The 18,166-nt window shown below is 41.7% G+C and overlaps 1 protein-coding gene across 1 annotated transcript in view; it reads left to right on the forward strand.

Moving 5' to 3' along the window:
* lhfpl3 (LHFPL tetraspan subfamily member 3) overlaps nucleotides 1-18,166 on the forward strand; it is a 28,771-nt gene that overhangs the window by 6,124 nt on the left and 4,481 nt on the right. The window contains exon 2 of the mRNA XM_053508773.1: nucleotides 15,180-15,410. Within this exon, the coding sequence (XP_053364748.1) occupies nucleotides 15,180-15,410 (231 nt within the window). The remainder of the gene's footprint in view (nucleotides 1-15,179; nucleotides 15,411-18,166) is intronic.

Consider the following 18,166-nt stretch of genomic DNA (forward strand, 5'->3'; position numbering starts at 1 on the left):
TCTGTTTGACCAATCAGGAGGCAGAGTGTGTGTGCGTGTGTGTGTGTGTTTTTAGTGTGTGTGTGTGGTGTTTCCACATTCTTATGCTTGAAATCGTCTCCAGTGTGTATGTGCTTTAACACCTCTGAGATCTGAATCAGGAATCAGCTGAGCAGCGATGACAGCTCGAGAGAGTCGCTCTGTACCTGTGTGTCGCTCTCACGCGGGTGCGAAGCTTTAATTAGAGGCCAGTAGTTGCTTTGGTTTCTCCCAGACATCATGAGAGATTTAATAATGGAAAAGTTCATTAAAAATATCTGCCTCGGTGCGTGACCGAGTGAAGCCAGGGGCGCCAACACTTTTGTCACTTTTTTTGTCCATAAGTGCAGGTTTTGTTGGATGAAGTTCAGCGGCTTAATCGTAAACTCAGCACTAGCTAGGGAACTGGTACGTCACATGTCCTGTGCAGTCACATGACCACTACCATGACGTCATTACCGGCGGTGATTCAGGCTGGTAGATATTTTACATGATTATGTTCAAGGTATATTCAGGAGCTGAAACAGTAACAGAACGATTCCCCGATGATCTCCCGATAACATAGCAACCAATATGTTCTGTTCCGCTGATTATTGTCATGTTCCTTGTAGTGCCCTTGATCAGGGGTTAGAGAGGGATTTGGGATTCAGCCTGCGCGTTACAAGACAGTTGTGCTTTGTAGTCAGAAATAAAAGAACACGGACGGTTCAAAGGCGGTTCAGAACCACTCAGGAGTGAGGACTGCAGAGACAGTGTGTTGTTTAAGATGATGTAACATTATCAGATGTGTGTTCTTGCTTCTGTGACTGGTTTTGTGTGTGAATAAACGTTATGTAACGCAAGTAGAAGAAAGCAGGTTTATTATGGATTTTGGTTGGGAAATGTAGAGACAAGCTGAATACACATGATAATAAAACATCTGATAAATTAAATTACATAAATGACAAAAAACAAACACCTGCTAATAAAAAAAACATTTTTAATGAAAATAAACATTCATGATTCAAACAACTCTTAAGTTTGGTTTTAATTTAAAGCAGCAGTATGTAAGTGGTTGGTGGTTAGTGGTTAGGACTGTCGCCTTGCACTTCCAGGTTCTGGGTTCCATTCCCAATCGGGTTCGATTCCTGCCTCGTGCTGTGTGTGTGGGGACAAGGAGTTTCGCCCTGTGCTTGGTGGGTTTCCTCTGGGTACTCCGGTTTTCTCCCACAGTCCAAAGATATGCAGGTTAGGCTAATTGCCATTCCCAAGTTGCCCGTAGTGTGTGTGTGTGCCCTGCGATGGATTGGCACCCGGTCCAGTGTGTACCCCCCTCATGCCCTAACTCTCTTCTCTTGGCTTCAGGCCCCCTGCGACCCTGAATTTAGACAAGCTTTTATCGTTCCCTTTTGTTAAAATTATTTATATATCAGGAATAATTTTTTTGTTTGTTTGTTTTTGAGAAAAGTGGGCAGAGTTTAGCACCAGTTCGACTAGGAGTGGAGCTCATTTCCACGCTGAAAAAATTTATTAAAGCATTACAGTGATTTAGATGAATGTGGATTGATTTCCTTAATTTTTGTATTCCTAAGCCCACAGAAACACTGTTCTTTTGCTGATTTATGAGACAGCTGTCTTGGACAATGAAACAGTCATTATCTCAAGCGTTACTTTATTTCTGGAGTTTCTGTTCTTCAGGATAAAGCTGTACAGAGGTGCACCAGGACAGGCTAACAGATTGCTTATTAGCGCTAATGAACCAGGATTCCTCCTTAAAGACGAGCGTGTCTTAATCAGGAGCGAGCTTCGGCTCTGGTATTAGCGCGTGTCCCGGTGTGTCCTGTTGTGATTCAGCTCACACTCAGCATCCGTCGCAGGCCACTGACGCTATCAGAGGTCTGGCATTAGCCGTAAGCGAGGAGCCGGTAATAATAGCCGTGTTCCATTACTCCCGCGAGTGCTAATCCGCTCTGTGTCCGTAGGTTCATCCCTCTGTGCTGAGGATTGTGGGAGACCTGATCACTCATGATCAAGGTCATAGTGCTGATGATTTCAGTAGTGTGTGTGTGTGTGTGTGTGTGTATGTGTGTGTGCGTGTGAGAAGACTGAGAATATAAAAAGTACAAAAACATAGTTTACCCACAGAAGCTTTCTGGACCGCTTATTAGCACTAACTAGCCTGCTAGGAGTTAGCCTAGCTATATAACGCCACATAATGAACTATTAAAGGCATATTTGCAGCATTTCGACCATAAAATTATAATTGTTATATATATTTAATAGAGTGTGTTAAAATGATATCTACACGTCTAACAGAGTGTGTTCAGTAAATTATTCATCAGGTTTAGATTAGTGTTTCGATCTGCTGTAGGAACAGCTTGCTTCTGAACATTACTGGAGCGTTGAGTAAATACTGGACACATTAGAAGAAGGTCAGACTCTGATGATTGAAAATACATAAAATAAAACCAAAAAAACAACCTCTGCCAAAAATAACAACCTCAAAAAGTTTTTAGAACAATCAGTATATATTAAACATGGTCAAGCTGTAATGTTTCAAAAATCACAATCCTACAACATTTAAAGAACATTTACTGTAAATCAAAGCTCTTTATAAAGCTGTTTTTGTGATAACGTTTTGCTTTAGAATGTTTCGTATTGTGAAACACATTGTCCTATACGAAATAATGTAAATGCAGATAATCTGTTCCAGCCAAAAATATTACTAATTTCCAACACTATAATTATATTTTTGCATATAGAAACAATCTAAACGTTTAGAAAAGACATGTCAGTCAAGTAAAATATAAAATAAATAGATATTAAATCTTACTTAACCTTAATTTATGATTCCTCTTGGCACCGGCTGCTTTAAAAACCAAACTGAAAGCGGCTGTCTTTTCTTCTTGCTATTGTTCTTGATAACATCCTGTGTCTTCACTAAATCTTACACAAAATGCAGGGGAAAAAAACACAAAAAATATGTAAGCTTACTTTGCTTGGCTTTCCAGTGACAGACAATTTTTGATAGACTAAGTACGTGCAACCAGAAGTAAACCAGCTCGGTCGCTTGTACACCGAAAATGCTTCACAAGCCGAGGCACATTTTTTTGCAAAGTTTTAGTTCTTAAAAAACATTGCAAGGTGGGGCGTTCATATGCGGAGGTAGCACTGTATTAGAATATTCCGTAAGTAATGAACAAATAATAAGATCATTGTTTAATATTTTAAAAATAGCTTTTTTAAACATTTAAAAAACATCTGGTTGTAGAAAAAGTTTGCGTCAGGATGTAAGAACATTCCACAAGTACAGAATGAAAATTAGCCTGTGATGTTTTTAAAATAACAGGCAGCTGCTCTCTCCTTAGTACTGCGGACCGTACAATCCTACTCTCACCCACGCTGAGACACACAGTTAGTGTCATTAACCACTGGACAACACCTGGGACACGCCCATTTATACATGCAGTTACTTACACCTCACAGTGCTGTTACTGTCTATTATCAGCCCTCATGGAATAACGCCTCTCGTCCAATCAGATTACTCGGTCGGAAGCAACTGTAAAAATAATAATAATAATAATAATAATAATAATTATACAATGAATTTTTTGAGTATGTTACTAGAACATTCCCAGCATTCCCAGGCTGATGAATCATCTTATGGAATTCTGTGTTTTTCTCAATCATGAAGGTTAAAATTATTATTGTAACTATAATTATTAAGTGCTAATGCTCGTAAAATAAAAATATTGTACATTTTACACCTGTTAGCTTTGAAATGAACATGGTAAAACGTAAAGGATGTAAATGCAGAGAAAGAGAGAGTGAGTGTGTGTGTGTGTGTGTTTGTCCCCAGAGCAGAAAGAAAAAAAATATCAACAAATAACATTAAAAAAGACAAGAACCCTCAGTAGACGTGTCCTAAAATCAGACGGAAAGTTGGACCTGTGCTTAGCCTGATTAAAAACGTTCACATCGCCGTGCCAAAAAGAACACAGCGTCTTCGTCCAAACTCACAGCGGTGCACAGGAGCGAGCTGAGATTAGCATAAACACTCGCCATCAGACGTTCGCTCAGACCAGCATGGGGTTAGAGATTACACAATCAGCTAAACAGAGCAGACTGGACATGGGTGCCAATATTTACGACACGTGGGTTTAATTACAAAATAAAATACCAGATACAAAACAATAAAACAGATACGAAAGACGGGCTTGAGGCATATTATCACTGCAGGAGACGTTTCTTCACACCCAGGAGCTCTCCTATAGGTACAGGGACCTTCTTCTGGAACCCTGGAACCTTTTGGGAACTGTTTGTCAGAAACCTAGTCAGATGTGTCTTTCCATGCGTCGTCATGTGAACAACTTCTTTTCTTTCCTTCTTTCTTTTTTTTTTGTTAAAACTGACAACACTTTTGATTGTATTGTTATTCGCTTGCCTGTCTTTCTTGGTTGCTATGGCAACCGTGTTGTCTCATATAGCAAGCTGAAAGATGGTTTAAAGACATGATGTAACATTTATTAACGTTCCTAAAAAGCCGCTGCGACAAACATGATGTTATTTGTGTAACATAAAGTTAAACATCTATCAGATGTGAAGGTCACGAGCCAAACCTATTCGGTCCAATTTTCAGAAGTGATTCTGGAAGCTTTTTCAGGAACTCTGAGGGAACTTTCATTTCATTCCCACCAGAGGAACCAGGCCTGGATTTGCTTCCAGGAACCTTTTTTAGTTCCTGATTGAGACACGGTGTAAATATACAGACCAGGAATTGTGGCTTATGTGTCTCAGTCTCAGTGAAGGAGGCATGACCTCTATTTCTGTCAGTCTTAGTGAAGGAGGCGTGGCCTCTGTATGTTTCAGTCTCAGTGAAGGAGGCGTGGCCTCTGTGTGTGTTCTGTCAGTCTTAGTGGATGGGGTGTGTCCTCGGTGTGTCAGTCTCAGTGAAGAAGGTGGGGCCTTTGTGAGTGTCCTGTCAGTCTCAGTAAAGAAGGCGGGGCCTTTGTGTGTGTCCTGTCAGTCTCAGTAAAGGAGGCGGGGCCTTTGTGTGTGTCCTGTCAGTCTCAGTAAAGAAGGCGGGGCCTTTGTGTGTGTCCTGTCAGTCTCAGTAAAGAAGGCGGGGCCTTTGTGAGTGTCCTGTCAGACTCAGTAAAGAAGGCGGGGCCTTTGTGTGTGTCCTGTCAGACTCAGTAAAGAAGGCGGGGCCTTTGTGTGTGTCCTGTCAGTCTCAGTAAAGGAGGCGGGGCCTTTGTGTGTGTCCTGTCAGTCTTAGTAAAGAAGGCGGGGCCTTTGTGTGTGTCCTGTCAGTCTCAGTAAAGGAGGCGGGGCCTTTGTGTGTGTCCTGTCAGTCTCAGTAAAGAAGGCGGCGCCTTTGTGTGTGTCCTGTCAGTCTCAGTAAAGAAGGCGGGGCCTTTGTGAGTGTCCTGTCAGTCCCAGTAAAGAAGGCGGGGCCTTTGTGTGTGTCCTGTCAGTCTCAGTAAAGGAGGCGGGGCATTTGTGTGTGTCCTGTCAGTCTCAGTAAAGGAGGCGGGGCCTTTGTGTGTGTCCTGTCAGTCTCAGTAAAGGAGGCGGGGCATTTGTGTGTGTCCTGTCAGTCTCAGTAAAGGAGGCGGGGCCTTTGTGTGTGTCCTGTCAGTCTCAGTAAAGAAGGCGGGGTCTTTGTGTGTGTCCTGTCAGACTGAGTGAAGGAGGCGTGGCTTTACTGTGTGTGTCAGTCACGTGAAGGAGGCGTGGCCTCTGTGGTTGTCAGTACAGGAAGTCTTGTTGGAGCAGATTCAGTGTTCTGGTGTTCGGGACAGAGCTTCTTCCCTCTGCTGGATTATGATGTGGCTGGTTTTCATCCTGACTGATCACAGCTGAATCCGAGAGCAGCTGGAGTGAGTTTAATGAGGAGTGAAGGACAAGAGTTCCTGTTTTGAGTCAGAAGCATGAGGGAGAAGACTAAAATGAGACTGTCCTCACATGCTCGGTCCCTCTTTTATAATCTGGTAGCAGCGCCAGCGCTTTGATTACACAGCTGCTGAAGCACCAACACGCTGTTTATACAGCAAAAAGACAAATAAATACCCTGTCTTTTGTCATTTAGAGTAAAAACTTTAATCAAACGGTAAATCGTGCAGTAAATAAAGGCAGTGTTGAGTTTTGTATGGAAAGTGAGGGTTTTGTATATCAGAGAGAATGAGAGAGAGAGATTTAATGATTTAATCCTCATCTGCAGAGGGAGGCGACCAAGGACACAGTGACCTGTAAGAGCCAGAGACAGGGTTGCCAGATCATTCACTGGTGCATTTACACATGGAATGGCTTGTTCATGGAAATTCAGTTAGTTCAGGAAATATTTCCTTTCTGAACGAGAACCTCAGCTGACCTGCTTCAGATCGATAAGTTACTGTGATTCATATACAGATCACAAATTAGACTAGTTGTTAATGAGAAAACTAAATTAATAGCACCCTATAACATGAGAAGGAGTTAGTGTGTGTCTGTGGAAGCCATAATGACAGGATCACCTGTGGCCTTGAGACCATACATATAATAAGGGGCGTGGCTAAACATATGTAACACATATCACAAACATGTACTGTTATCATTACAGCAAGAAAAAATCAGCTCAGGACTGCTGCGTAACTGAAGTCAGGAAGGTCAGTAAACCTGATGTAGGATTATCTGTAGCTGAGATCATTATGAAACTGAAATAATTCCTACATGTTTCAGGAGGTTCAGGAGATTAAGATTCACTATTTATTTTTGTAGGTTTAAAGCTGAAGAAAAGCTGTTTACTGATATTTTTTACAAATCGAATGTATCTGACCACAGACTGAATAAAGAGAAATGGAAAGTTTTAAAGCTCTGTTTGTCGCCTAAATCTCAGGTGCCTGTCTGTTGATTGGAACACGCCAACTTACCTCAGTTAGTGAGCTACCTAGCATTTCTTGTGATAAGTTTAACTACAGCGTCTTTGGTTAGCTTGTTAGCTAAAGTGATGCATAGCAGAGAGCTAGTGGTTTGACACCTGCAATTGGCCACACCCCAATTATGTATAATTTTATGGCTTAATATGATTGTAACTTATGAGTTACCTAAAAATCCAGAACCCACCCCCTCCCTCGCCCAACCCCCAATGATCCTTTGAGGAACTGCGGGTTTTGCCACTTTAGCATTGTGATGGTTGTAATAAATAAGTGATTCATGATACTATCGCGACGGCACGCTGGCTCCAGGGTCCTGGTTTGATTCCCGCCTTGGGTCTGTGTGCATGGAGTTTGCATGTTGTCCAAAGACATGCTAATTAGGCTAATTGGATGTAGTGTGTGAATAAGAGTGTGAGTGTATGTGACCCTGTTTAAACAACGATGTGATACAATAACGATGATACCACCGTCAATCAACTCAAGCCCAGCTGATTTGCTGCAGTACTGAAGTCTCTCTTGCACAACCTTGTATTTTATGGTGCTTTATGGATGTGGCTAAATGTACAGTACACATGCCATGGACATGCTTTGATGTTGATTTTTTGTTGATTGCTATTTCATAAGTTTGTACGTAAGTACTTATAGTATGGGTTTAGCCATGAAAATATTTACAGACAGCTGTTATTATTGTAAAGGGTTAATAGATGATGTCATTATAATGATTATGTCATAATTACTCATGAATTAAAACGTTAGTGTGGTTATCATATAAGGAAGACTGTACACACAACAGTATAACACTGCTATAAGATTTGCAAACTGTTAAAAAAATGTGTTGCGAGTGTATTAATGATCGTCTGTCAGAAACTCCTGGTGTTCTGCAGTGCATGCTGGGAAGAGCTCTCATTATCATCATCCCTCTCAGCTTCACATTATTAGCAGACTGTCTCAGCGTCCATGCCCATGTCTTTGGATTTTCTCCCAGCGGTCTTCTGTACATGCATGGTGGTGATGATGAGCTCGGCTGTACGCCGCACGCTGGTGGATTTCTATAGAAGGACGGCTGCTGTGAGCAGTTAGGACATGCAGATCAGGACAAACTCTTTGATCACAGATCAGGATGTAAAACCCCGTGTCGAGTCTGCAGCAGAGCCGAGATCAAACGCTGTCTGACCGACTGTCTCTAGCCACTGGGTGATAGAGAGAGGAGGAGGATGAAGAGGAGGAAGAGTAGCATGATGGAAGTTCAACAGTGTGGAGGATTTGGCTAGTTAGTAACGTGCAAAAAATTATTTCTCATTCTTCTGGAATAACATTTTAAATAATAAACCATTTGCAAAACATTATATAATTCTCTCTCTCTCGCTTTCTCTCTCTGAACGAATTCAACATCCCTCACTTTTCATTCTGAATCAATACCTATAACAGTTAGGGAGAGAATTTCCTACAAGTCTACCTGAGCCTCCAATAATGATGTACCTGGACTCCCTATTACCATCAATAAACATCAACTGTTATGGCTGAACTGCCTACCACCTAACACACAGTATGAATGCAGATCAATTCCTGTTTTCTGTTTCACCACGATGAGGATGGGTTCCCTGTAGAGTCTGGTTCCTCTCAAGGTTCCTTCCTATTAACATCTCAGGGGGTTTTTCCTTGCCACTGTCGCCCTCTGCTTGTTCATCAGGGACAATCTGACCATTTTGATTCACACACGTTCACATTCCATACAAACTTAAATAATTATTTTGATTGTATAAAGCTGCTTTGCGATGATGACAATTGTTAAAAGCGCTATACAAATAAAATTGACTTGAATTGAATTATGGGACGAAATGTCAAACAAAGCTAGTCACATCCATGTTAGTGAGGAAGACAAATGTGTGGGTGATTATGCAGGTATTACAGGCAGCGAGGAAAAGGGACTAGAGGGTATGCTAATTACCAATTGTGTAGCATGCTAATACCCAGTAATTAACCTATACCATGCTAGTACCAGTAATTAACGTGTAACATGCTAATACACAGTAACTAACGTATAACATGCTAATGCATTGAACAGATTATGTAAGTAATAAACATTGTATGTGTGGTGCTCTTTAGCATAAAATGATCGACAAACGGGTGGCGTGATGAAGCAGAGGTTGTATCATTCGTAGCTCTTTAGCTTTGTTGTGGGATATTTGTAACTAATTTGTAATTTTTAGCTAAACTGATGTTTCTGTGTCTGTTTCAGCCGTTTATAGCTAGCTTTGTAGGAAATCTTTTGCTAAGTAGCCTAGTTGTAGGGGGGTCTAATGACTTTTTCAGGGTAGGTCCGATCTTAACAAGCTGAAGGTTTTTCAAATGCGATGCCTGCTTTAGAACTGGGAATTCCCATCTATGACTGTTTTCAAAAGAAAGTCGTCCATGGGTGGTGCAACTATGAAGCAACCATTGAAGAGCATTTTCAAAGACTGCAGTGGTTCGGTCACATCTGCTAAATAAACACCACTCGACTACCATGCAAAGACTTCTGCCGAAAACGACCAACCCAGTGGAAGATCCAGCAAGTGGCCCCGAAGAAAACCTGTTTCAAGAACATCGAGGAAGATCTGAACGACCGCTGTTTGAACATAAACAATGCCAGGAGTTTAGTCCGGAATCCTGCGACACCCACAGCAAGGTACAGGTCCAGTCCCCTCCACCAGCCACTAGCTAGGGATAAAGGAAGAAGAAGAAGCTACCTTTATTAGTTTAGAATTTTTAACTAACTTTGTTGTAATAATTTTACAATGCTAATCACTAACTTTCCTTTGGGGGAATTTTAGCATCTTAGTTCCCTTGTTCTGGGAAATTCCTTATTAAACTAGCATTGTTGTGGGAGATTTTTGCTAACTAGGTTTGTTGCTGGAAATTATAGCTAACTAGCCTTGTTGTGAGTTTTTTAAGCCAGCATTGTTGCGAGTCATTAGCAGATAACTGGATTTATTGTGAGACTCCTTTAATCAAACAGATTTTAAAAATGAATCTAGTTTTGTTGTGGGACATTTTGAAATGAGCTTAAACACTGAATCCAGCCTAACGTAAGTAGGGTGCAGATGGTACGACGTGCAGGACTCAAGGGTGACCTCTAGTGGACGGTCCTCATTGTCACTGTGTTCATTTGATGTACAGCTCTATGAAGGGCAGCGTGGTGGTGCAGTGAGGAATGTTTCACCCTCTTACAGCCCCACAGTTCATGCATGGTTCTCTAGTTCACCCCCCCCACCCCCCCCATCCACACCTGTGGATGGATTGGTGATTTTACATTGTGCCTTATTGTGACTGTTTGTGAATGAACTGGTGTTCAATCCAAGATGTATTCCCACCTCACTTCCAGCGTTCCTGGGAGAGAGTCCGGATACAGCCATTACTGAAATGAGATACATACAATTTAAGAAAGATATATTACACAGAGTGTGTACAAGTAACTTAATATGCAGACAAGATTAAAAATGCTATGTAAATTCACTGTGTGTATATACTGTATATGTATATGCTGTATATAAAACACTAATAAGGATCATCATAATCATTATTATCTCTCCACTCTTTCTCTGCAAGCGAGGATTAAAATAATAATGCAATTTATCATTTATCTCAGCCTGAACCTGATAAAGAGCACAAAATCACAGTTTAGTCCTTGAAATAAATGATTTATTATTTAAATAAGATAAAATAATAAAATTTAAGTTTATGTTGCCCTGGAGCAGCCGTAACATCATATACTGTATCTGCAGTGGAATTTTTCACCGCTTTGACCTTGAGGCTGTTATTGAAGTGTCAGCAGCACACAGCTGTGAGTCTGAATGTGAACATTTGCACAGCTGTAAGTCACGTGTGATTGGCTGTAGGGCTCTGACATCACATCCTGCTACCTTAGGTGTGAGGTGGGATTTTTTTTTCCTCTTCCCTTTTTGAAACACAAGCAATGAGCTTCACCATGACCAACAGCAGAATAATAATGAGAGGCAGATTGGGAAATGTCAAGCAGCAAAGAGTGAGGGATGTGTGTGTGTGTGTGTGTGTGTGCGTGCGTGTGTGAATAAAAGATGCTGTCTTTCAGAATAGCTGCATGTCTGAGTATATGTCAGTATTGTATTGAGGTATCAGTGATGGGAAACTTCAGGGCCGTGTCTCTGCACTGCTCTTCTTTATTCGTTTTATTGTGGGAGCTAGTTTTGTTGTTGGACATTTTAGCTGCCTAGTTTTGCTCGGTAACATTTTTAGGTAACTAGTTTCGTTGTGGAACATTTGTAGGTAGCGGGTTCTGTTGTTGGACATTGTTAGCTAGCAGGTTCTGTTGTGGAACATTTTTAGTTATCAAGTACTTTTGTGGAACATTTTTAGCTAGCAAGTTCTGTTTTAGGACATTTTTAGCTAGCAGGTTCTGTTCTGGAACATTTTTAGCTAGCAGGTTCTGTTCTGGAACATTTTTAGCTAGCGGGTTTTGTTCTGGAACATTTTTAGCTAGCGGGTTTAGTTCTGGAACATTTTTAGCTAGCGGGTTTAGTTCTGGAACATTTTAGCTAGCAGGTTCTGTTCTGGAACATTTTTAGCTAGCAGGTTCTGTTCTGGAACATTTTTAGCTAGCGGGTTTTGTTCTGGAACATTTTTAGCTAGCGGGTTTTGTTCTGGAACATTTTTAGCTAGCAAGTTCTGTTGTAGGACATTTTTAGCTAGCGGGTTCTGTTGTGGAACATTTTTAGCTAGCGGGTTTTGTTCTGGAACATTTTTAGCTAGCAAGTTCTGTTGTAGGACATTTTTAGCTAGCGGGTTCTGTTCTGGAACATTTTTAGCTAGCAAGTTCTGTTGTAGGACATTTTTAGCTAGCGGGTTCTGTTGTGGAACATTTTTAGCTAGCGGGTTTTGTTCTGGAACATTTTTAGCTAGCAAGTTCTGTTGTAGGACATTTTTAGCTAGCGGGTTCTGTTCTGGAACATTTTTAGCTAGCAAGTTCTGTTGTAGGACATTTTTAGCTAGCGGGTTCTGTTCTGGAACATTTTTAGCTAGCGGGTTTTGTTCTGGAACATTTTTAGCTAGCAAGTTCTGTTGTAGGACATTTTTAGCTAGCGGGTTCTGTTCTGGAACATTTTTAGCTAGCTGGCTGTTTGTACCAAACAAAACTTTGCGTTGTCACTAGGCCCAGCATGTCACCTAATATCGTCCATATTATTTATTTTTTGAATAACATATACCGTATATAGTGTAATAGAATGAGTTTCGTTGCTTAGAGGGTGCCAGTACTTTTGGATTTCACTGTAGGCTTTGGAAGTCCAGCTTTGAGTTTGGATGATTAACGCAGCAGCTGTGTGATTTCCACTGATTCCTCTTGAGTAAGCGCTGTATCGCGCTCAGGACGCCTGGTGAATGTGGAGCGTCTCTCGGGGACGATGTGATTTTACATCACTGTTTACATAACTGTGTCGTTCATGAGTCCGACTGTTTGCAGTGGTTTATTTGTGCAATGGCTAAAACACACACACACACACACACTTGCACAGAGACGTAGGTGACCTCCACAGTAGCTGAATTTGCACACAGTGTGCCTCACAAACACTCTCCTCAGCAGTTGTCATGGAAACCACACACCTTTCCGCTCGTCTCCGGGCTGTGATTGAATATTAACCTCCATCGAATACACACACACACACACAGGCACAGACGCAATGGTGGGAGGGGGCATGGGTGTGTCACTATGGTAACCTGTAGAGCAGATGAGCTCAAATGCCAGTCACACACACACACACACACACACACACACACACACACACCTGACAGTGATTCAGTTACAGTCCCTTAAGCCTTACTGTTTTAGTCAATAGGAACACACTGTACTCTGTGTGTGTGTGTGTGTGTGTGTGTGTGTGTAAGAGAGAGAGAGAGATAGAGAAAGAGAGATTTAGCAGATGAAGCTTGCAGCACAGAGCTACGAGGCGACGATAAAAGACTCGCTCGCCTTCATCCTGCATCTGAGGAATACTAAAACACTCCTATCAGCACTCTTCAAGCACACACACACACACACACACACACACACACACAGGAAAAGAGATCTGAATTTAGATGAGCTTCTCTGATGCAGAAATGAAAAGACAAGATTCTGCTCTCTGTTTATCACAGCAGAGGGAAAAATCTGCCTTAATTACACACACACACACACACACGCACACACACACACACACACACACACACACACACACACACACGTCATCCTATCGTAACACTGCTGTACGGAGGTTGAGCTGCTCCTCCTTCTCCACACTGTAAATTCAATAAAACACGTTACTCATCAGCCGCTACATTCCACAGCCTTCTGTGACATCGTCGTTGTGACATCATCAAGTCTAAACTCCGTAGGAAAATTTTTGTTGTCTTCTGTTACAGAAAAGGATGTGAAAATTCAAGAGAGAGAAAAAGCTAAGAAAATAGCTGCTAATTGGACGGCTGTGACGCTCCCTGTGACATCATCAAACTGCAGCTAGAATTCAATTTCAAATGTAAAACATCAAAGGGAAAAACATCAAAACATCTTTTACTGTATTCGCTTATAAACAAAGAGAAAATTGGCCAAACAGAAGAGAAAAAGAGAGAGTATTCTGTCTCTCAGGTCTCGTCTCTGTTGCACTTTGTATATATTAATATTTGTAACAATAAAAAAGGAATAACATTTAATTTAAATAGAGAGACAGAGATGAAAAGATAAACACAGCTGCAGCGTGTGAAACTCGCTGTGACATCATTAAGTGGCAGTTGGAATTCAAATTCCATTTTTTTACATTACAAAAGGAAAATATCAAAGCACCGTTTATTTTATTCCGTTATTTAAAATAAAAATAGACAACTGTGTGTTTGTGTAGATTTTAATTAGATTTTAATTTGTCATGACTTTTAAATCTTGAATCTTGGTACAGAGAGAGACTTTTAACTTAATGTCTGTACTCTTTTATTTTATAGACAGTTATTTTATTTTATTTATATACACGTTTTTATTTTTATTCATCTATTTTTTGATCTATCTACTCCTGTTATTTTCTTGTGACTTATTTCTGAGCTTTAGCTAAACGAATGCCATCACATAGAGAGACACATAGACAGTGACATAAAGAGACACACATACAGATAGACATAGAGATAGAGAGCGAGAGACAGGAAGAGAGAGGGAAAGCAGGATGAAGTTTTAAAGAGACACTCTTTGAGAACTCGAGAGACAGGAAGAGAGAGACAGACAGGAAGAGGGATAGAAAGAGAGAAACGAAGAGACACATAGAGTGACACAGATTATGGAGAGACACACAGAGAGACAGGTATGGAGAGAGCGACAGACAAAGCGAGAGAGACAGACAGATAGAAACTAGTGATTGGAAGTTTGAATCATTTTAGTGATTCGGTTCTTTGAATCTCGTTCATCAATATGAACGTATCTTTTACGGGTCATTTAGTTAATTTCGTTCTTTTGATCAGAAATATATATATATTTTTTTTAAATTTTTAATAAACAGACTCTGAACACGTCTACATACAAATATGTTGGCTATAGTTCCAGTAATAAAAATATTACAATGCAGCTAAGGACATATTCTAATAAACAGAATGAGTAGCTCACCTCTTATATCTTCTAGTCCCAGTCGTTCGTTCTTTTGAATCTGTTGCACTTCATAGCGTCTATGGGGATCACGTGACAAAAAAAACCCGATTCGGATAAAAGGTCCCTACTCACTCTCTGAGACTACTCATTCTTCTGAGTCACATTAAAGACTCATTCAAAAAGAACAAATCGTTCAGGAACGACCTATCACTGATAGAGACACATAGAGAGCGACATCGAGATAGGGAGAGACAGGAAGAAAGAAAAAGGGAGACGCAGTTAGACAACCAGGGAGAGGGACAGAAAGAGAGTAGGAAGAGAGAGAGACAGGGAGACATGGAGTGAGGCAGAAGGTTGGACAAGGGGACATGGAAAAAGAAAACAAAGAAGACAGGAAAAGACTGAGACAGAGAGAGAGAAGAAAGAACAGAAGGACAGAAGACATAGTTATGGACCCAGTCTTCATTTGGCTCTTTAGTCCATCTCTCTGTCTCTGTTCATTTGCACGCTGTTTCTCAGTAGTGGACGTGTTAGCACTGAATTAGCTTGTGGTGAAGCTGTAAATGATCACAGTGGAGGAACAACAGCACCTGCTGGTCTGATAACTCACACCTGATGAGCTCTGTGTGTGTGTGTGTGTGTGTGTGTGTCAGGTACATGCCTGGTCCTGGGCTGTCTCATCTACCCTGACGGCTGGGATGCGGAGCAGGTGAAGCGGATGTGCGGAGAGCAGACGGATAAGTACACGATCGGCGAGTGCTCTGTGCGCTGGGCCTACATCCTGGCCATCATGGGCATCCTGGACGCCCTCATCCTGTCCTTCCTCGCCTTCGTGCTGGGAAACCGGCAGGACGGCCTCATGGGAGACGAGCTGCTGGGAGACAGTAAGAGAAAACAAACACTTCAACTTCCTGTTTAAATACGATGTCGATTAATTCGCCAAACAAACATCCTTTTTTTTTTTACTTATCTCTGTGGGTTATGTCCCTGGTGTTCCTCAGCTCCTCCTCCTCCTCCTCCTTCAGCTCAGACATGCCCCCTTTTGCTCAGACTCCACCCCCAGTCTCAGGTCTGAACACTGATGATGTAATCTCTTGCTCATCTCTCCTAGATTTCAGATCAGATTCAGGCTTCTCCACGTGTCATGTTTTATATCAGATGGAGTTTAGGATGGAATCTGATGATCAGATGAACATTTTATGAGCCAGGCTGTCCGGTTCCCTTAGAGCTTTCTTTCTTTCCTCTAGTTTCTGCTGCTATACTGTGGATCTGTGGTTTATAAACATGACTTTTCACGAAAGCAAGGAGAAAATTGATATTGAGAGCAACGGCACGCTTTCGCCTCGGGCTCCCATGATTCTCAGCAACTGTCAGAAACAAATCGTGGAAAAAATAAAAAAAAGAACAAAATTTGGAGATGTCTAAGCTCAGCCTGTTTGTGATTTATTAATGCCCTGGGTATGAGTGGGGAAAACAAACACTTGATAACATGCAAATGATTTTATAAACGGTTTATGGAGGGTATATACAATATATTCTTTCAAGTCAAGCCGGGACTTTTTTTTGTCGGAAAGCATGATTGACGTTAACACTTATTGCCGCGCCCCCCGTGCAGTTCTGAAGTCGTTTTAAGACATTTCCACATGTTCGGGCCATTAAAGGAGTTCCTGGGAGGCCGGCGTGTCAGACATGAAGCAGGCAGTCCGAGGAAACTTTCTACCTTGATGGTGTCCAAGCACTAGTTAAACACTAGAGAAATAGAGAGAGTTTTTACTCTCAGGACTGTGTTCTGTTAATCTGGACAATCAAAAATCCTGGTTTGACTTGAACACGTCTCGTTTATAATGATGTTTTTTGGTTCTTGGGTTTTTTTCTTTAAGTTTTAAGAAGCGTTTTTGAGTTCAAATCACTCTTTAACATGGTGGACGAGGTGCTGGATCTATCTGTCTAACTAATGTATTAGTGTGTGTGTGTGTGTGTGTGTGTGTGTGTGTGTGTTTAAATCTGGTTTCTAATCCCACTTGCTCTCCTTCATTCACTCGTTTATACGTTAAAGAGGTAAGAAAAAACGGACAGATCAGGCAGGATGAGATGAGGAGAGAAAATGAGAGAGTGTGGTGTTGATTAAGGAGAAAATGGGATGGCTGGAGCGAGAGTGAGAGTGAGAGGAGGTGAAGGATGGAGAGCAGAAGAAAGCCAGAGATAAAGAATGAAGCCTCTGTGGGTTTGGGGTTAATTCAGGCTCGAGGCATCAGACAGAGTCGTGCATCACTAATGTGTGTTTACACAGTTCGCTGTCTCTCTCTCTCTCACACACACACAAACACACACACACGTTTTCTCTGTTGATGGATTTAATTAAGGACGAACTCGACGTACACCCTGTTCTTTAGATCTTTAAAAAGCACTCATCACAAAACCTCTACATAGGAGCAGAAGGTTGGAGCAGAACAGGTGAAACACATTCACTGGTCACATGACCATGGTTCGTCTGAAAGTCCTATTCACACGGGACTGCTTTACCAATGAACCTCTTATTAACGTCAAGGGGGCATGCTCTCACAAACGCACTAGCCTGCATGTGGAAGAGGGCAGATAGCGCTTCCATCCTGCCATCCTGTGATGCAAAAGGTCTCGCACTTTTAAAGTTTTCAGCTAGAGATCGCTACGGTTTCAAAATCGTGGCATGACTGTGGAAATCCTTCGATTGGTTGTCACATGATTTGTAGCTCGTCATAGCTAATGGTGGTACGCTGTGCTGCACATGCTACCATACCTCACTGTACCCACTCGTAGGGGCCGTTGTGATTGTGCTGTAGCCTCAGGGCTCATTGGGTTTCTGTAGCCCGTCAGCCGACTACGACTTCTTACGAATGGCCACGGATGACCACGAACAGGCCTACGGAAGGGGGCGTGCCAGAGAGGCGACTCTCCTGGGGGTTGTAGAGACATAACACCTACAGATTAAGCAAGACCAGCCACGCCCACTACAACAAGAACCTATCACCAAGATCAAAGCTACCTGTGTGTGGTTAAACGAGGTGTGTGTAGGACACATAATTATTATAAACTCTATTCTCCACCGTGTAGTGGGGACATGATTAAAGCGGCAATCTGTAAGTTTGAATACTATTACCAGACCCGTAATAAACATTTATGAGGCGCCATGGAGTTATAGCGAAAAGTCATCTGAGTGCGTGTTTTTTATTATTCAGTTTACTTATTGATTTTTTTTTTTCTGGCCCTAAAATCAAACAGAGGAAAAACTGCACTTGCACAGACTTTTTTTGTAAAAGTGGTCTAATAGGGCATGTTTAGTTTAGACACTAGATAATAAAACGTCACTAATAAAATTCAAGTCGCTAAAATGCAGGATGTCACATCCGGGATATCACAGGAAGAGCAGTGGAGAGCCGATTGCTGCTGTCCGTGCCGCAGTGTACTTTAAAGTGTGCTTCCTGCTCCCTGTGTAGTCTACTTCTCAGAAACTACTTACCGATCGGAACGCAGCCCTCTTAACTAACAGGACGGGTTGCCAGTTGCACAATAAAGGGTGTAATGTGTTAAAATCACTCCTCTGCCGTAAACGCTATATCCAAAGCAAAGCCGGCGCTCTTTCATTCACACGCGCGAGCGATGG

Source organism: Clarias gariepinus, chromosome 12 (assembly GCF_024256425.1).
Source record: "Clarias gariepinus isolate MV-2021 ecotype Netherlands chromosome 12, CGAR_prim_01v2, whole genome shotgun sequence".
Taxonomy (NCBI): Eukaryota; Metazoa; Chordata; class Actinopteri; order Siluriformes; family Clariidae; genus Clarias; species Clarias gariepinus.